Source organism: Mesoplodon mirus (genome assembly GCF_964341445.2).
Source record: "Mesoplodon mirus genome assembly, chromosome: 4".
NCBI classification, from domain to species: domain Eukaryota; kingdom Metazoa; phylum Chordata; class Mammalia; order Artiodactyla; family Ziphiidae; genus Mesoplodon; species Mesoplodon mirus.
This window is the reverse complement of record NC_138979.1, coordinates 51,108,459-51,128,102: the sequence shown is the minus strand read 5'-3', so window position 1 is coordinate 51,128,102 and position 19,644 is coordinate 51,108,459. Positions and strand designations below refer to the sequence as shown.

General features: G+C 40.7%; 1 protein-coding gene across 1 annotated transcript in view; it reads left to right on the top strand.

Moving 5' to 3' along the window:
* Positions 1-19,644, top strand: part of RORA (RAR related orphan receptor A) — a 103,590-nt gene that overhangs the window by 74,501 nt on the left and 9,445 nt on the right. Inside the window, exons 3-9 of the mRNA XM_082619829.1 lie at positions 2,692-2,833; positions 6,400-6,795; positions 12,478-12,599; positions 14,196-14,328; positions 14,987-15,094; positions 16,885-16,995; positions 17,934-18,046. Of these exons, the coding sequence (XP_082475955.1) occupies positions 2,692-2,833; positions 6,400-6,795; positions 12,478-12,599; positions 14,196-14,328; positions 14,987-15,094; positions 16,885-16,995; positions 17,934-18,046 (1,125 nt within the window). The remainder of the gene's footprint in view (positions 1-2,691; positions 2,834-6,399; positions 6,796-12,477; positions 12,600-14,195; positions 14,329-14,986; positions 15,095-16,884; positions 16,996-17,933; positions 18,047-19,644) is intronic.

Here is a 19,644-nt window from a genome sequence, read left to right as displayed (position 1 = left end):
CCATGACTTAATCCACAAAGTCCCCAGCCATCACAGAAGAAAGCAGATGTACTGAATAGCTCTTCCTGAGTAGCTCACATACCTTTCTGCCCACATATTGTAGAAAAATCAGAAAGCACAGATGAACAGAAAGAAAATTAAGATCACTCATGCCCCCACCAACCAGTGCCAGCTGTTCTTTTCATTCGAGGACATAATTTTCCAAAGTTTCTTCCATGTTAAATATATGGATTTTCCCTACAAAATTGGATTATATTGTGTTTAGTTCTTTAGCTGTTTTTTTTATTCAGCAGTATATTTTTAATAACCCTTTTATGTCAATAATTGTATTTCTAAAACACCATTTTTAAAGGTGGCTGAATGTATAGATATCCAGTATGACTCTCCCAATTCACTACTGTTGGACATTTAGCGTCTTTCTAAAATTTTTTTTCTACCTTACCGATAGTGCTGTGATGAACATCCATGTAGGTAAATCTTTGTACCATTCTTAACATTCCTTTAAAATATATTCCTTAGGGACTTCCCTGGTGGCGCAGTGGTTAAGAATCCACCTGCCAATGCAGGGGACATGGGTTCGATCCCTGGTTTGGGAAGATCCCACATGCCGCGGAGCAACTAAGCCCGTGTGCCACAACTACTGAGCCTGCACTCTAGAGCCCGTGAGCCACAATACTGAGCCCATGTGCCACAGCTACTGAAGCCCGCGTGCCTAGAGCCCGTACTCCCCAACAAGAGAAGCCACGACAGTGAGAAGACCGCGCACCGCAATGAAGAGTAGCCCCGCTCGCCGCAACAACCCAACACAGCCAAAAAAAATAAATAAATAAAATTAATTAATTAATTATTTTAAATATATATATATATATATATTCCTTAAAGGGTAATTACTGGTTCAATGGATAGGCATGTTTTTAAGGATTTTGATAGAACTGCCAAGTTGGCCTCCAGAAAAATCTTCTGGTGAGAGAGTGCTCTTATCAGTTTGCCCAGCACTCTGTCACTCTGTTAGTTCTTCAGGATTTTACCTTACCTTCTCCACTAGCGTCCCCTTGGTTGGGATCATCCGTCTTTGCCATTAAAGATTTGAAGGTGACTATACTCTTTTGTACCTTCCATGGCTCTGCTTCATAGAAATGACTCTGGTTACCTTCTTTTTTTTTTTTTCAGAATACATCCCTAGTTTGGAAAACCACTGAGAGATAAGTAAACAATCAAAAGATAACCAGAAACAACCCCCCCATATGTTTGGAAATTAAGAAATGTGCTTGTATAGATAAACAACAATATCCTACTGTATAGAACAGGGAACTATATATATATATATATATATATATATATATATATTTATATATATATAAAATATATATATATACACACACATACACACACACATACATATATATGTAACTGAATCACTTTTGCTGTACACCAGAAACTAATACAACATTGTAAATCAACTATACTTCAACTTTTAAAAATGTGCCTCTCAAGAACATATGGATTAAAGAAGAAAGCTATTGAAAACTAGAGCATGTTTCAGGTTGAATAATCATGAAAATACTACATAGCAGAACTTGTGGGCTGCTACCAAAACGTAACTAAAAGGAACCCTTGCAGCTTTAAGAAAAGAAACAGCAGTGAAAATTAATGAGCTAATAAGAATCTAGCTCAAGGGCTTCCCTGGTGGCGCAGTGGTTGGGAGTCCGCCTGCCGATGCAGGGAACACGGGTTCTTGCCCCAGTCCGGGAGGATCCCACATGCCATGGAGCGGCTGGGCCCGTGAGCCATGGCCACTGAGCTTGCGCTTCCGGAGCCTGTGCTCCGCAACGGGAGAGGCCATAACAGTGAGAGGCCCGCGTACCGCAAAAAAAAAAAAAAAAAATGAATCCAGCTCAAGAAGTTAGCAAAAATGAATGAATCAATGAGTGAATGAATTAATTAAATCCTTGAGGTCAGTACTCCTTACGCATCTTAGTGCAGCTCCTTATTTCCAAAACAGTGCTTAACAAATAAGTGGAACTTGATGAACATCAGATTGGATTTGTTCAGTCTTCAAGGCCATGATTCTAAACACATGGTATTTCCAAACTGTCAAGGGTAGAGTATTCCCAGTCTGATTGATCTGCCAAGATAATCCTTCCAAGTGTCACTTAACTTCTTGGGGCAGTAGATTCTGACTTGAGGAATGGAAGATGCATAAAAGACGGTGGATTTACGTGGTCTGGTTGAGATGAGCACAGTGTACCAGGATTGCAGCCCCCTGAGTTACGGTGAAGCTGCATCTTCTTATCTCTGGACACCCCAGAAGAGTGTTTTGTGTGTATTCTACTAAAAATGTTTTGGAGATAAAGGTTAAAGATAAGTGCCTTTGTACTGTTTCACTAAGCACACAGCTTTTGATCATCAGAGACCAAGAAGAGGGCCCAATCCTGTGCCTTCTACATAGGCAGCTGTCTGCTGCAGTTAAAGTTTTGCATATGTAAGGGACACAGGATTGGGCTCTGGGGATCAATTTTACTCGAGGAAAAAGAAGTGACTTTAATTTCATTAATGGTCTCCAGGATGATTGTGCTACAAGTTTAATTCTCCATTAAATGTGCATGCTGCATGGCGCTCCGTTTCTTGCCTTTAGTGTCATTCAGCTCCAGCTGACACTAACCTGTTTTCTATTTCATAACTGAATCACAGGGCTTTTTCAGGAGAAGTCAGCAAAGCAATGCCACCTACTCCTGTCCTCGTCAGAAGAACTGTTTGATTGATCGAACCAGTAGAAACCGCTGCCAACACTGTCGATTACAGAAATGCCTTGCCGTGGGGATGTCTCGAGATGGTGAGCACCCGCAGCCTGCGTTGTACAGTAGCACAGGGTTGTGAAAGTGCCCTCGGAAGCCTGGACCCAGATCTGCCAGAATATGTCCCCTCTGTCCCTCCAACCCCTCCACCCCTCCCTCCTCTGGTGGCTTTCTGGGTGTCACAGCAGTTACTTCTCCTCCATAAACCATTCCAGTCAGTTCACTGGATGATGGAGGACTGGGGGCGGGGTGGCATGGAGGAGAAATGTCTGTGTGTGGTCAGAACACCTTCAGATTTTTGACGTTTAAAACAGGGGTCCCCAACCCCCAGGCCATGGACCACTACCAGTTAGGAACTGGGCCGCACAGCAGGAGGTGAGCGGGGGGCCAGCAAGCTAGCCAAGCTTCATCTGCCGCTCCCCATCGCTCCCATTCCCGCCTGATCCCCCCCCTCCCCTGTCCGTGAAAAAATTTTCTTCTATGAAACCAGTCCCTGGTGCCAGAAAGGTTGGGGACTACTGGTTTAAAACATTACATGTGGATGAATTGATGGAAGGTAAGTGTCACCTGAGGGTCTTAAAAAGGATACCTTCTAGAAGCATTTTTCCCCACAGAAAACACAAACCAGAGCTAATTGTTACATGTCTTACACTAGTAAGGTTATTGGCAGTTGGGATGAATTAGCTTTTATGCTAACTGGATCCAAAGTCAAACATTTGTACATACAGTATGTGTGAAAATAGTGCAAAGCATGCCCAAGTGACAAATGTTTCATTAAGAGAAACTGTTTTAAGAACTAGAGACCATCTACCATTCATTTGCAAAACAGTTCAGGATCTTCCTGGAAAACTGTCTAAGTGCACAGAATAATCAACACCAGATTTCAAGACTATTCTTATATAAAGAAATTGGTCAGTTAGTGTAGTGGATACATTTTAAGGACTTTTCCAAATATACTGGCTGGCTGGTTCTCTTGAGAGATCCCTTTGAAGGAAACATCTCTTCCAATGGAGTTTCAGCCTGTGGAAAAATAACTTCAGGCTGCTGGGCAGGCATTCTGAAGGTCTCCTTTCCCCATAATCAGATGTTCTTGGGGCCTGTGGACCCACCCAGGCACAAGTTGTACACAGGGTGACCTCTTAGAATTTGTAGGACCAAAGTGAAGTTTTGGGGATTGGAAGATGCAAGTCACAGAACTTACACTGTATTCTCAGAAATTCCTGTGATATGCAGCTCTGCAGATTTCATCTTCCAATGGCACTAAACTCATAAAATTAGGTATATCTCTTATGAATCTGTAAGTTAAAAATCACAAGTTGTGTGTGCATTTTCTCAAGACCCGATCCAGGGACTTCCCTGGCAGTCCTGTGGTTAGGGCTCTGGTCTTCCACTGCAGGGGGCGTGGGTTCGATCCCTGGTCAGGGAACAAAGATCCCACAAGACGCACAGCACGGCCAAAAACAAAAAAAACCTGATCCATTCATTTCACTTATGGGATAGTATGATTACTGTTGTTAATATTAAGAAAAGAGTTAAAACACAATTCAGAGTCATAGCAGAACAAGTTTCCCCTATGGGTATTAATCCCCTTAGGGGTTCCAGAGTATGCTTTTCAAAAAAATTAAGTACCTTCAGTATGCCTTGTGGAGATTTCTCGTATAAGTGACAGCACACTTTGTTGTGGACTTGGAGTGAATTTGGGGACTTACACAATTATAGGCCTGAAATTCAGAGCCCACAGCAGCCTGACTGCTATCTAACCAGCCCCACCCAAGTTTGTCACCTGAGTTGTGGAAACTGGAAATTGACCAGAATCCAGCTCACTTGTTTCCTCTGTGCAAAATGAAAGTACATCCTCCTTGGCAGGAAAAAGATCCACCAGCTGGCCTGGACAGTGGGCCCTGATTCCCAGCTTCACTTCCATCTATCCTGCCTCCTGCCTCAAGACTCATAGAATTATGTTGATGGTCAGATGGGTGAATTCATCCACCTGGTCAGGTATCAGTTTAACCATAATCAATTAGGAGGTCTTAATCCCTCCAGCAGCGGCTTTATCTACACATACAGAATCAGGCTGAGAAATAAATGGGTTAGTGGGGGGTTCAGACCAGGAAATCATAGGATTTTTTTTCTCAATTATCTGGATGTTTTAGGAGAAATCATTTGGGATTCTAAATGAACTGGAAAATTACTCCAGTCACTGTTCCACTTTAAATATGGGGACACATCGCACGGAGAAGGGCTGCACACACAAATTCTCCCGATGGGGATCTTCCACAGAGTCTGCCCTTTCCAAAATTCTGATATTCTTTTTACTTGAGGCTAAATGAGAACAGCAGAAAGTGTCCTTTAAAGATGGGTCCAAGGCATGGAAGCAACCTAAATGTCCATCGACAGATGAATGGATATAGAAGATGTGGCACATATATGCAATGGAATATTACTCAGCCATTAAAAGAAACGAAATTGTTATTTGTAGTGAGGTGGATGGACCTAGAGACTCTCATACAGAGTGAAGTATGTCAGAAAAAGAAAAACAAATACCGTATGCTAACACATATATATGGAATCTAAAAAAAAAAAAAAAAAAGGTTCTGAAGAACCTAGGGGCAGGACAGGAATAAAGACACAGACATAGAGAATGGACTTGAGGACACGGGGAGGGGGAAGGGTAAGCTGGGACGAAGTGAGAGAGTGGCATGGACAAATATATACTACCAACTGTAAAATAGCTAGCTAGTGGGAAGCAGCTGCATAGCACAGGGAGATCAGCTCGGTGCTTTGTGACCACCTAGAGGGGTGGGATAAGGATGGTGGGAGGGAGATGCAAGAGGGAGGAGATATGGGGATATATGTATATGTAGAGCTGATTTACTTTGTGATACAGCAGAAACTAACACATCATTGTAAAGCAATTATACTCCAATAAAGATGTTAAAAGAATAATAATAATTTTAAAAAGACAGGTCCAAGGGTCTCACAGGGACCCCAAGACCCAGGAGCAAGAGAGGGCATAGACTCAAGAGATGTAATTCATGGAATTGCAAATGCTTCGTCCAGTCTGTTGAGCTTTCTCAAGGAAGCCCCAGATTTGGCTGTTTGATCAGGAAGAAACTCATGTAAGCATACGGATTAGTGAAATGAGTGCAAGTTGAGGTTTGACTGCTTGTGCCCTGATAACACCTCCGTGAGTCTGTGCGTCCCTGTGCTCTGGTCTGAGCACTGGGAAGAGAAATGTCTAGACCAACTGCCTGGGTAGAGAGGGAACAAGCCCATTAAGTCGCATTTCAGTAGCTCCCACTGAGCCTAGGGCTGTGTGACAGCACAGAAACATAGGTGGTCATTGCTCTGGGTCTCTTGTACCAGCCCTGGGTCTGTTTGTGAAATGCAGCTCCTCTGGGATGTGTCTTTGCTTTTTGGGATGTGGAACAAGCCTGTGTGAGGTGGGACCATTTATTTTCACCTCGGGATCACGTCCTTATTTTGTGGTTGTGTGGTTTTTGATGGAATTGTCTGCAACTTCAAAGGAACTCCTAAAGCATGCTGGAGAGGATCATGGAGAAAAGCGTGTTGTATACGGTGTGCCTTGGCTTTTTTCTTCCAGCTGTAAAATTTGGCCGCATGTCGAAAAAGCAACGAGACAGCTTGTACGCAGAAGTACAGAAACACCGGATGCAGCAGCAGCAGCGAGACCACCAACAGCAGCCTGGAGAGGCCGAGCCGCTGACTCCCACCTACAGCATCTCGGCCAACGGGCTTACGGAGCTTCATGACGACCTCAGCAGCTACATCGACGGGCACACCCCCGAGGGCAGCAAGGCAGACTCTGCCGTCAGCAGCTTCTACCTGGACATACAGCCTTCCCCGGACCAGTCAGGTCTTGATATCAACGGAATCAAACCAGAACCAATATGTGACTACACACCAGCATCAGGCTTCTTTCCCTACTGCTCTTTCACCAATGGAGAGACGTCCCCAACTGTGTCCATGGCAGAACTAGGTAATGGCTTCCGTGTTTCCATTGGGGTGGACTACTTGGGCCATTTGAAGGAAATGGGATTTGTCTGACTTTCTTCTAATGAGTTATGTTATTAAAATGATGCATCTAGAAGGGTGAGTCACCTTTACCATTTGGACCACTTCATAATTCCAGCCTGCCCCCTTGTTTTTGTCCACTGTTTCCCATCATATATTCAAGAAACTCAGTGACCTCTCAGCATCAGAGCTGAGACAATATGAACTTAAAGCAATCTTTAAATTCCACAGAAAACTGTGAGTTCAGGGAATGGCCCCATTAACTCCACTGATTTAGTTATGTTCTAAGTATTGCTTTATACCAAAAGTTATAAAAATAGCAACCCACAAACTTAACCTGGCACATAGACATGGGTTTTTGACCAGTGCAGAGCTTTACAATTTTTGAATTGGTTGCTAAAATTTTAAACCTGGACAATTCCACCTGAAAGTTCAGATTTTCAGTTTCTTGGGGAAGGAAAAAAAAAAAAAGATCTAGTTACACTGGACCAGCATTTGGGAGTGGCAACAACCAACTGGTACCACTTAGGGCCTAACGCCTTGAAATGGGCCCATCCGACTCTCGGCATTTATATCACTGCCCAGTCCCTGTATGCATCTAAGTTTTGCAACTCTGACACATTCTATAATCGTTAAAGGGAAATTGGCTTCTTTATTTGCCAGAATGTTTTGGTGATGGATATTAATGCAAAACTGATGTATTTCATAGAAGACTCACCATGCCCCAAAAACCACCCCCCAAAAACCTGTCATTTCCTTATTCCTGTGACATTGGTGCTTCTTGGGAGATGTGACCTAGAAATGTTAACACAGACAATGGAAAACTTTTCATTTCAAGGAAGTTGTGTTATAACATCCTCTGTTATATTTAATCAATTTTTAAGTACAGCACTGTTATTAGAGAAACTTTGGTAAGGACCTTTACTCTTTGAGAATTTGATCCACTCCTCCCCACGGCTCCTCACACAAGGTTATAATCCTTTGGGATATTTCAATTAGTTGCTATGAAGATGACTAAGTTAAGAGGAAGAGAGAATGAAGACTTCACATGGAAAAGAACCAGCGGGTTCTGACTTGAGCATAGACGTCCTTAGTTCACAGAAATAATGGTTGTGTTCTTTAGATGGTTTCTCCACCTCTGTACCCCATAAAACATTTTTTAAGTGAAATTTATATTTCCAGTAAAATCTTTCTCCAAATAGAACAAATTGAATGTTCTTTACGGTTTTTACACAAGCACCTCTTTATGGGTCTAAATTTAAATCCTCAAGAGCAGGGACATTTTAAGCCTGGTCTTTAACCACTGAACAGCATTAAAGGTGTATCCCAGCTCTTTTGATTAACAGAGAAACCTCAGAACTAGAAGCCAAGCTGAGCAGAGCTAGGCTTGATTTTTTTTTTTTTTTTTCTTGAACTAGAACAAAAACCTTCCATTTTTGTCGTGAGATCTTGGTTGACTGAGCCTTAAGCAGAGCTGTAATGAAAGTAAAATTTTCAGAAATGAATAAGGATTTGATTGAAAACTGACATGATACAGTGAAAAATGACCTGGCTCACTTTAGGTTTGCTTCTACTTTATCATAAATACTAGTGAATCTATGCCATTTGCTTGTCGAATGTTCAACCCAGAGATAAACTCACACTGCTTGGCCTAAGTGTGTCCCTTGAACATGGCACTTGGGCTAAATGTGCACTAATACCTGAGTGGAGCCAGAAGTGGCTCAGCCGATTTCCCCAGCCCCTCCTTCACCCACAAATCCCTTTCCTTTTCTACAGCTGTCACCTCCCAGTGAGTCTGAGAGCCCTGTGCCCTCATCCATTCTCCATGTTCTCCTAAACTAGGGATTTTTCACACATAATTGTGGCATTTTTCCCACGATGAATAAAACTAACTCATCACTAGGATTTGCCCCAAACCCAAAACGAAACAAGAATTTAGTTGAAAGGGATATAATGGAGCTCTGATTTTCTGTCCCATTTACAGGTGCAAAATAGTTTGAGGAGCTAAGAGTAGTGTAAAAGCAGCCAAAGACCTTGCTGCTACTTCTTCAAAGCTCTCTGAAGTTCCCTGACATTTCCTTGGGGGCTTAAGTCCGACTCTTTCTTTAACTAACTTGACTTCATTTTAGGCTAAATTTTATCATCAGATTTGAAACAAATGAAACCATTTGTGCAATTGGAAAATAAATTGTAAATTAACATATCCTAAGCTCAGTTCTATCTTTCAATAATAGTATCTACTAATCCATTACTGTTAGTGGAAATACATCTGCATTCCTGGCTACGAAATTTTGCCCTTGATGTACACTTAGTACCTGAATTATACATTCCAGATAAACTACCTAGGTTCCTTTTTTAAAAAAAGCTAACTGGGGAATTCCCTGGTGGTCCAGCGTTAAGACTCGGTGCTTTCACTGCCATGGGCCCAGGTTCCATCCCTGGTCGGGGAACTAAGATCCCACAAGCCGAGCTGCACAGCCAAAAGAAATAAAAAATAAAAAAGCTAACTGCACTTATTACTATAATTCATAACTAAAGCCTTGTACATAAGAGATAACTGGTATGTTGGGCAAAGCATGAGACAAGAAGTCAGCTTATGTGGGTTGTGGTCCTAGCTTTGCTGTAGGTTGTACAACCTAGTATAAGTCATGTTACCTCTGCAAGCTGCAGTCTCCCTACCCATGGACTATAAAGATTCAGAGCATAGACTCTGGAGCCAAATTGTGTATGTTTGAATCACTGTCCACTTGCCAGCTATGACACCTTGAAAAGTCACTTAACCTCACTGTGGCTTGGTTTTTTCATCTGTAAAATGGAGATAATACTAGTATCTTCCCCCTAGAGTTGTCATGAAGATTAAGAAAAAATATTTGTATATATACACAGTATATATATATATATATATATATATATATATATATATATATATATATATATAATGTATATATATAGATGTAGGTAGGTATGTTATATGAGTCTGTTATATAGAGTTTACATAGTAAACTCTACCTAAGTGTTAACTTTTACCATCATTGTTAATGTCATTATCTACAAAGTGATGAGAGTTTGGACCAGATGATATCTAAAGTTCCATACCACTGTGAAAATCTGTGACTTTCTCAGAAGATAGGATTTTCCTTCTGAAGTATCTAGACCTTGGCTGTCCTGATGAAGCCATCATAGTTGAGGAAGTGAACTGATTTGCCTGTCACAAAGTGAGTTATCCAACTGAGCTCAGACCAGAAACCAGGCCTCCTAACTCCTAGTTCCAAGGTATTTCACTATGCCAGACTGTTTGTCTGAGAGAGCACACTAACTTCTTAGCTTTTACTCAGTCTGACCATATTCTCCTTTGCTGAAATGGAGACTTACAAACAGCACAGTGTCTAAAATCTTACACTTGCCAAATCAAGTATGAATCTTGATCAAAGGCAGCTGGTGAGAATGCAGCCACTGCCCTCTACTGGTCATTGGACATTGCATCATTTGTTGTCGCTTCTAAAAGCTGGACTCAAATAGGTAGGGATGGGTGGGGACAATTTTTAAGGATGAAGTGAAACAAGATGCTGACCAAACTAACTGGAAACAAAGCATGATCTGGAAGAGAATACTGTGAGCTTCTTCCCATTCTTCCCTTCCTAGGATTCTCCCAGCTTCCCTGTGAATGCTTTGCTTTCATCATTTCTTTCATATTTATAAAAATTGAATTTACTATGTACACACTTATTTTCTTGTTTCTGATTCCCCATTATTTTGTCTTTATTCCCCTCTTCTCTTCACACACGTCACTGATTCTAAGACATAGACATAATTTCTTTCTCTCTCTCAGTTTCTGTCTCCTTTAAATTTTTTTCTTTTGTTTATGTTTTATTTTCTATGATATTTACTTATGTTGTTTTCATGTCTGTGTGTTGCCAAGTAGAGCTGTTAAGGTTTATCGTGCTTCAGTGTTTCAGAATCTCTGAGGAGGTTCTAGTCTCGAGCTTTGTTTAGGTGAACCTGCTCTGTTTTCACACAAACAAATCTGATTCTGTTTGACGGAAGCAGTAACAAATTTCCAAACAAAGACACTCTTACTAGTGTTGCTAAGTTTGCCCTCAGCACCACTGTTTTAAATAACTTTCCTATTATATATTCAAGACCCTGGGAGGGGCATCTCTTTAGGATATTTTTTGTATTCTTGGAGTCTTGTCAGTTCTTCTTTTAAAATACTTCTTGAATTGTCCTTCCCTTCCATAACAATTATTAGCAACCTATTTCAAGCTCTTAGTCCCTTATGTCTAGATTTCAGCAGCCTTCTAATTGATCCTCCTGCCTCCAGTCCACCAATGACAAAACCGCTTGTTCTGTTTCCCCAAATACAGTGTTCAGCATGTCAGCTCCCTCTTGAGAATCCTGCTGACTCCTTTCCTTTTGTTAATCAAGTCCATACCCTCAATCTCAACATTCAAGATCCTTCAGGATGTGGACTCTTCTCTACCCATATTTCTGTTTTGACACCATCACTTTATCACATCGTCCTGTCTCCTGTAGATGCCATATCCATTCTTTCATCTACCATCCCTTGAACGTGGAACTGGTCCACTGCCTCACACACTGGCCTCTGCCTACCAAATCCTCCCCTTCCTTCAGGGGCCAATCCAGATGTTCTCTTCTGTCAAGAAGCATCCCCTAATTCCCCTCATCTCTCCCTTCTCTGATAGCACCTATTATGTTTTTATTTTTCTTTCTCTTCTAGTAGAATTCAACTTCATGCTTTATTGTCTAGTGTCTTGAATTGTCCTTTCAGCATGTATGTACATGTTCACCAGATTATAAGTCCCTAGAGAAACTTATTTGGCATCTGTTTCTTTTAATATCTTCAAATTCAGTACACTTCAGGGTAATAAGAACAAATGTTTATGTAGCAGATGCTATGTTATCCTCTCTATTCTAAGTGCTCAACTCACTTAATTTTCACAGATGCCCTATGATAAATAGGAAATTAGGTACTATTTTCCTCATTTTACAAATAAAGAGACCGAAGCGCAGAGAGGTTAAGTAACTTACCCAAGATCACACAGCTACTAAGCAGAGCTGAGATTCAAACCCAAGCAGTCTGGGTCCAGAGTCCATCTCACCTCTTAACCACCACACTATATATATATATATAGTGACATAGTAGGCTTCAGTAATGCTTGTTCTGCCATTTTTGCAGGAAAAACGAAATACATAGTTGTTGTCCCCAAAAAAATACCATTTTCTAATTTTTCAAGAGTAATCCTCCCCCAGTCAATGTATATGGTAGATCTGTCTTCATAAAAATACCAAGTACAGGTCGTGTCAGTCATTTTTCACACTTCTCTAGGTCAATATTTTCAACTCCAACATTCACTCCCAGACGCTGGTGTAAAGGCACAGAGAAGGTCAGGTCAGGAGGATCTTTGAAGACGCCAAGCCTTATTGCTAAATGTTGGCTTTGCCTGTCCTTCATCCTCATGTCCCCAAATATAGAATAGTTCCAAATTGCTTACTTAAATATGTCGAGATCATTAAAACTGGTTCAGCCATGTTGCTTTATACTTGTTACTTTTTAAGTCAAATACTAAGTAGGGAAAACCCTGAAGAACTTGGCTTTTCATGTTGTGATCTCCTGTTTTCTCCTTAGAACACCTTGCACAGAATATATCTAAATCACATCTGGAAACTTGCCAATACTTGAGAGAAGAGCTCCAGCAGATAACGTGGCAGACCTTTCTGCAGGAGGAGATTGAGAATTACCAAAACAAGGTAGACTGAAGAATTTTACCTAAGATTGAGGCAATGTTGGGAAGGGTGTTTGTGCAGGAGGTTTGAATACAAACAGACCAAAGAATGAATGTTTTTCATCAGATAGCAGATTTCTATTTAAAAATCTTTCTTCCAGAGCTGATCACGCTCTTGGGGCTTTGTCACCTTATTGAGATGTCAGTGTGCGAAATTTCAGAAATAGCACACAGATTCTATTGTTCCTGTAACTATACACATATGTCCTATCATTTGTCAACAGGGAGCTAGATTAAGGAGCTTCCAAAAGGCTCAAAGAATTGGGATTTGTCCCGATATCACAATGGAAGATTTCACGGTCCAGATCTTGATGTAAAATAATCTCAGCCTCATGGTTCCGAAGTTAAAAAGGAGGAGTTTAGAGAATATGTGTAAAAAAAAGTTTGGAAGCTATGATTCTAATTCCAGTCTGAATCAAGCAACATGAGTCTGACAAGCAGTGCTGCCAGTTACCTTTTTCTATAAAACAGTCTGATCAACAAATTACCTAAATGGGAGGGCAGGGCTGGAGAAGGAGGACTTTTAATTATCCATTCTGCCTTTAGTAAAAGAAAATGCTGTGATTTTTCCCAATAATCATAGAAATTCAGGCTTAGGAAGTACCGTAGAGATTATCAAGGTTAATCCTCCCCTTCATTTTACATATGAGGAAACGAGCATCCCTTGGCACATGGCTGAGAGCGAAAACATCAGGACTAGACCATGAGTCCTGGTTCCTAATTCAGTGTTTCTTCCATCCTGTTGTATTGGTAGAAACAGTCTTAAACTAAGATTGGGGAAATAAGTGAGCAACAAGATGGATCCAGGTTGGCCTGTAACTAAATTGGAGAGTGGGTATATAAAAGGAATTAAACAGGACAGGTTGGGGGAATAGCAGCGTATCACCTTGTTTACCTTTGAGATAGCAGGTAACCCCAGCAGCCAAAATTACCAAGGGAAGCAAGAAAGCAGTAAACAGCAGCAAGGTGTGTGAAATGGGATTCAGAGTCAGAAATGCTGGGATTTGAATCCCACCTCCAATACCTCTTAGCTGTGAAACCTCTGTGAGCATTTGTGTCCATTTATGGGAAATGGAAAAACATTCTTGTGAAAATGAAATGAGACAAGGATGTCATAAAGCACCCAGCTCATAGCAGGTGCACAATAAATATAACTGACTCCCCTTTTCTTCCCTTCCCCCAGTAAAGTGGTGTGAAATTCCCCAAGGCAAAATAATTGCTGACAAGGAGATTCTACTTTGCTACTCTCCATGGCCCGGGATTAAATCAGTGGCGTGGGTTGCTTTCTTGACTCCCGTTTTCATCTTCTGCTGCATATATGCTCATAACATCTTCCCCCTGTCCCTTTGCCACCAAAATGGTAAGAGAGGAATTGGAGGAGACCAGGAAGAACTTGGAAGCAATCATTATAACCCAAGTAACTGGCCAACTGATTATTTTTAAATCCTCTAGCTTTTTTGGATCCATTTCCAAAGAAGGATTTTACACAGTAGGAACAGTTAAAACAATTGTGTCAAGGGTATGGGTAATGGGGATGTTAATGCGTTTCCCTCTTCAACAGCAGCGGGAGGTAATGTGGCAATTGTGTGCCATCAAAATTACAGAAGCTATACAGTATGTGGTGGAGTTTGCCAAACGCATTGATGGATTTATGGAACTGTGTCAAAACGATCAAATTGTGCTTCTCAAAGCAGGTATGTGCTTTGCAAGTGAATTTTGAGATCTCTGACTAACCTGCTTTCACCGGCTTATTAAAGAAATGCTTGGTAAGGAAGGCGTCGAGAACAGTTTTTCTCCAAATGATAATAGCTCAGTTTCTCTTAGCAGAAACTGAGAGGTTTTTTTTTTTTTTTTTAAGGTTTTTGAGCTATTTGCAGGAAACATTCCCTCCATTTTGCTTCTCCTCTAGGTGAAAAGATTAATTTGAAAGACACCTGCATTCCACAGTTTTAACCATCACCTGTGTTTTGTTTCTGTGCCCCAGGTCCTCAGGAGGTTTTGGTAAGCTGTTAGGAAGAAAGCTGTTTGTGGAACTCAGAGAGACATCCCTGGGTTTTTGTTTGTTTTAATAACAGGAGTCCATGTTTTTCTCGCAACTCTGAGATTCTGTATTATTGCAGGACAGAGAAGTGCCCTAGAAGTAATTCATAAATCAGTCTCTCTTCAGTAATACAGGCCTTAGCTTTGGCACAAGTCTTTAATTACTCTAATGAACTCTGCTCTTTTAAATAGAGAGCTAAGGTGACTGAGAGCCTGCTAGTTAAGCCCAGCCCCATTGACTCAGAAAGGGGTCTCTATGGTCAAAATCAACTCACCAAGACAATAACCCACCCCGTTTCTGCCTTTGCTCAGGTTCTCTGGAGGTGGTATTTATCAGAATGTGCCGTGCCTTTGACTCTCAGAACAATACCGTGTACTTTGATGGGAAATACGCTAGCCCCGACGTCTTCAAATCCTTAGGTAAGGAAATCTCTGAGTGCTTTGTCTTCAAATTAGGACTAGGGGAAAAGATGGGAGTTGGGTGAAAGCTCTTCTTGAACAAAATGGAGATTGGTTTTTTGGACACAAGAGTTAAAGGATTTTATACCTATGTTACTTTATAGTTAATCACCGTAGAAAATATACACAGCTCAAATGCTTTTTGTCTGTATTACACGTAAGGGTCTAGAGTTTCATTTTATCTAATTGGTAATCGAAGAAATTTATGTTATATATCCTTCCAGTTCCCTTCCAGATTTTAAGAACCAGGTTTGCAGGGGATATATTATTCAATAAACTAGAGGATGTGATTTGCTACATAAAATCAAGCAAGGAGCTAAAAGTCTGCCCTTCCATACCTGTCAAATAACAACCGTTAATGAGATACCAAAGAAAGAAAGTATAGCTAAGTGAAACTGTGACATATACTTTAAAAATAAATTATTTTAGATTTCTGTAATTTAAAGTAAGACAAAGTCATTAAGAAGAATGGGACGGTATCCAAGATATGTTGTTAAGTGATTTTAAAAACAACTAAATGACAGAGGGTATGTATACTTGAGAAGAGCCCGTTGACACTTTTTTTTTGGCTGCGTTGGGTCTTCGTTGCTGTGCTCAGCCTTCCTCTAGTTGCGGGGAGCAGGGGCTACTCTTCCTTACAATGCGCGGGCTTCTCATTGCAGTGGCTTCTCTTGTTGCAGAGCACAGGCTCTAGGCGCGCAGGCTTCAGTAGTTGTGGCACGCGGGCTCAATAGTTGCGGCACTCAGGCTCAGTAGTTGCGGCACGCAGGCTTGAGGGCACAGGCTCAGTAGTTGTGGCGCATGGGCTTAGTTGCTCCATGGCATGTGGGATCTTCCCAGACTAGGGCTCAAACCCATGTCCCCTGCATTGGCAGGCGGATTCTTAACCACTGCGCCACCAGAGAAGTCCCTAGCCTGTTGACATTTAACTATATGTACATAATATGGAAATCTGAAAGAACAGACCCCAACTTAACCAGCTTTGTGGGGGTGGGTTTTTATTTTATGGGACTTTCACATTCTATGTTTTCACTTCTGTAATAGTTACAATAGGGACTTCCCTGGTGGTCCAGTTGTGAAGACTCTGTGCTTCCAATGCAGGGGGCATGGGTTCAATCCCTGGTCAGGGAAGTAAGATCCCACATGCCATGTGGCACGGCCAAAAACAAAAAAAAATTATAATGGTTTTACCACCATAATGCGTCACTTGTTTGCATTTCTAAGCATGTTGTACATAAAATAGAGTGGAAAACAAAAAAATGAGTGAACTTAACATTTCAGTTAGATTATAGCTGTTAGACTCTGTTGGTTAAGAGTGTGGGCTCTGAAGTCGGGCAGCTGGCTTTGAATCTCAGGCTGTCACTTCCTACTTGTGAAATCTGCAGCACATTCCTTTTCTTTCCAAGTCCATTTCCTTGCCTTTAAAATGGGGATAGTAACAATAATACCCCCCTCATAGGGCTGTTGTGAAATAGTAGAATACGCAAAGAATCCTCTCAGAGCAGCACCTAACACAGTAATCACACAACAGAAGTTCACTGTCATTATTGCAAATGATGATGGTGGTGGTGATGTTGGTGGTAATGGTGATGGTGGCTAAACTGATTTCTTTTAACATTTGAAAGTATTAAACTATAGAAATGTTATTACTAGTCCCTCTGATCTTCAACTGCTAGATCCCTCTTCACCTTCTTCCATATTTTTCTCCTAGGATAATAACCAAACTCCTAACCTGTCTTTAATTTTGGCAGGTTGTGAAGACTTTATTAGCTTTGTATTTGAATTTGGAAAGAGTTTATGTTCTATGCACCTGACTGAAGATGAAATTGCATTGTTTTCTGCATTTGTCCTGATGTCAGCAGGTAAGATAACCAAATAGAATGGTTTTTAAGTTGTCCAAGTAAAGAATTTCTACAAATACATAACTTACAATGGCTATAGACTATTCAGAGGGACTGCCACCCTTATTAAGTCTAATTTTAAGTTGTTCAGACAACAGTCCCCTGCTACACACATACATATACATGTACGCTTCTAAGAAGACCTCATGCCATTCTGACAACATCTTAAGAAATGAGAATTGAATAAAATCCCATCTACGATTAGCCTCCTGCTGCCAAGAGAAATGCTGTGGTAGAGTAGGTGTGCCCTTCTCAACACCAGTCTCCAAGATAACATGGTTTTTAAAACATTCTGCTTTTTTAAAAAATCCATTTGGATGTCATCCACAAGCGTATCTGAATTTAATGTATGTTTTCAACCAGTACTGCCTCTTGGTGATAATCACTTTTGCAAATTTGCTATCTTCTTTTTGGAATTCTTAAACATAAAACCTTTATCCTAAATTAACAATCCTAATTCATTTGGCACTCTCTTGACAATTTCAGTTGCCTTGGACTATAAGGCAATTTTCATATTTGCCAGAAAGACTTAGCAGGATTGATATGAGTATGTCATTCAGAAACATAACTATTAGAAAGGCTTAAGGGCCATGGTGGTTTCATTTGTACTCATCCGAGCATGGCCTTAGATTTAAATGGCTGTCTTTTTGGAAAGGGAGGACCCTTCCTTCTTTCAAGTGTCAGTAAAGATGGAAAGGCTTAACACTCTGTTTTGTAACTGTCCTAGATCAGTTTTTCACTCCTTTAGGAGCAAATTTTGAAAGAGGGGTGAAAGCGGCCTGTTAGTCCCTGACTCTGCAGTGTGGTGTAATAATCTGTATCTAGGAGTCAGGAGGAGTTGGGGTGTTCTGACACCATATGTTGGAAGAATACTCAGGAGTATGGTTTTTCATATTTAGATCGCTCATGGCTGCAGGAAAAGGTAAAAATTGAAAAGCTGCAACAGAAAATTCAGCTAGCTCTTCAACACGTCCTACAGAAGAATCACCGAGAAGATGGAATACTAACAAAGGTGAGAGCCAAAGGTTTCCCACTGACAAGCCTGAATTATCCCTTGCCCAGATCACGCCAGCCACGTTTATATGTCATGCCACCAGACCCCAAAAGTATCAGTAAGCAGTGGCCTGCTGAGAAGAAAGAAGTATCCTCATTTCAAAAAATTATCTTGGGCCAAAATTCAGGTTAAATTCTATTTATTATCATCGGTTATAAAGTGTCCTGGAATAACAGAGCAATGATAGAATTTTTTTTAAAGCATTGATACATTCTGAAAAATCCTCCCCCATCCCATCAAAGATGGGCAGAAGGCAGAGTTAATGTTCTGCTGTGACATAAACTAGAGAATTTAGAATTTAAATCTTTGATTTCAGAAAGACGAAGTTATGAAGGACTAAAACAATAGAATTAATCTATTCTAATATTAGTTCTAGTTCCATTAAAGTCATTAGTAATCAACAGTAAATGACTTTTGTGTTTTCTTCATCAATTTTGCATTACTACCCTGTATTCAAAGCATAGGGTTTCATTTTTGCTAATTACTATCTTTCACAATAAAAATATAATTAGGATGTCAATTAAAAATATGATAATATCCTTCAGTGTTAGTGCTAGTAGTATGTATTTGGTCTTAGAAAAATCAGCCCTATTCTTTCTTGGATTATTTTATGTGTTTTATTGTTCCAGAAGATGATTTGAAAGGTTTGGGTTTTTCTTCCTGTCCGTTTTCTTTCTTTTCTCCTGATAGCTAGGTTAGGTCAGAAAGGGGAAGTTGGGGGGTTAAATGAGGTTTTGTTTTTGATTTTGCACCTGTTAAGTGAGACACTGAGGCAGGATTGGGAAAGAGAAGGAAAAAGACCTTTTCTCCATCTTCTTGCCCCAGTGCAAGGGTACCATTAGGGTCTTTGATTGTAGAGAGCACCTAACACATGGCCAAGATCGATGCTCTGGTGCAAATGTTTCTTAGGATTATGCTGGGTGGAGATTATAAATATTTTGTGCTATACAATGCTTTAGAGTTTAAAAAGCATTTTTGCAAGTCATGTTATTGTACTCAACAGGTAAATAGTCAATGCTGAGACTTCCACCAGGCCTGCTGACTATTTTTTTTTTTGTTTTCCAGTCAGGGCCTTTTGCTCAGACCGAGAATTGCTTTGTTCTAGGCAGAGCTCTTTCTCCAGAAGAAACTTGTTGTCACTGGAGTTGACTAGTACTCATTTTGCATAAAATATGTAGGGGATGCCATCATCTCTAGTTGCAGTGACCTCACCTACCTGTGGCTGTCCCCTTGCCCACTTGTCTATTACCACATGTCTTCCTTTTCCCCAGTGGTAGAGGGTGGGGTTCAGGATGGTAGAGCAGAAACCATGTTTGAATAGGAGGAGGAGGTGAGACACTTGGGTTCTTTTGCTTATGAACATGTTTTTGGGTTACAAATTATTTGTCTTCAAAATCATATTTAATGTATACATGGTATTCTGTGATACGACTGTATCATCATTTATTTTTACCCTTCCTCTATTACTAGACGTTTAAGTTGCTTCAAGTGTGTTTCTCCATTGTAAACAATGTTGAAGATCATCCAGATGCCCTGATTTTTGATTCTCACGTCTC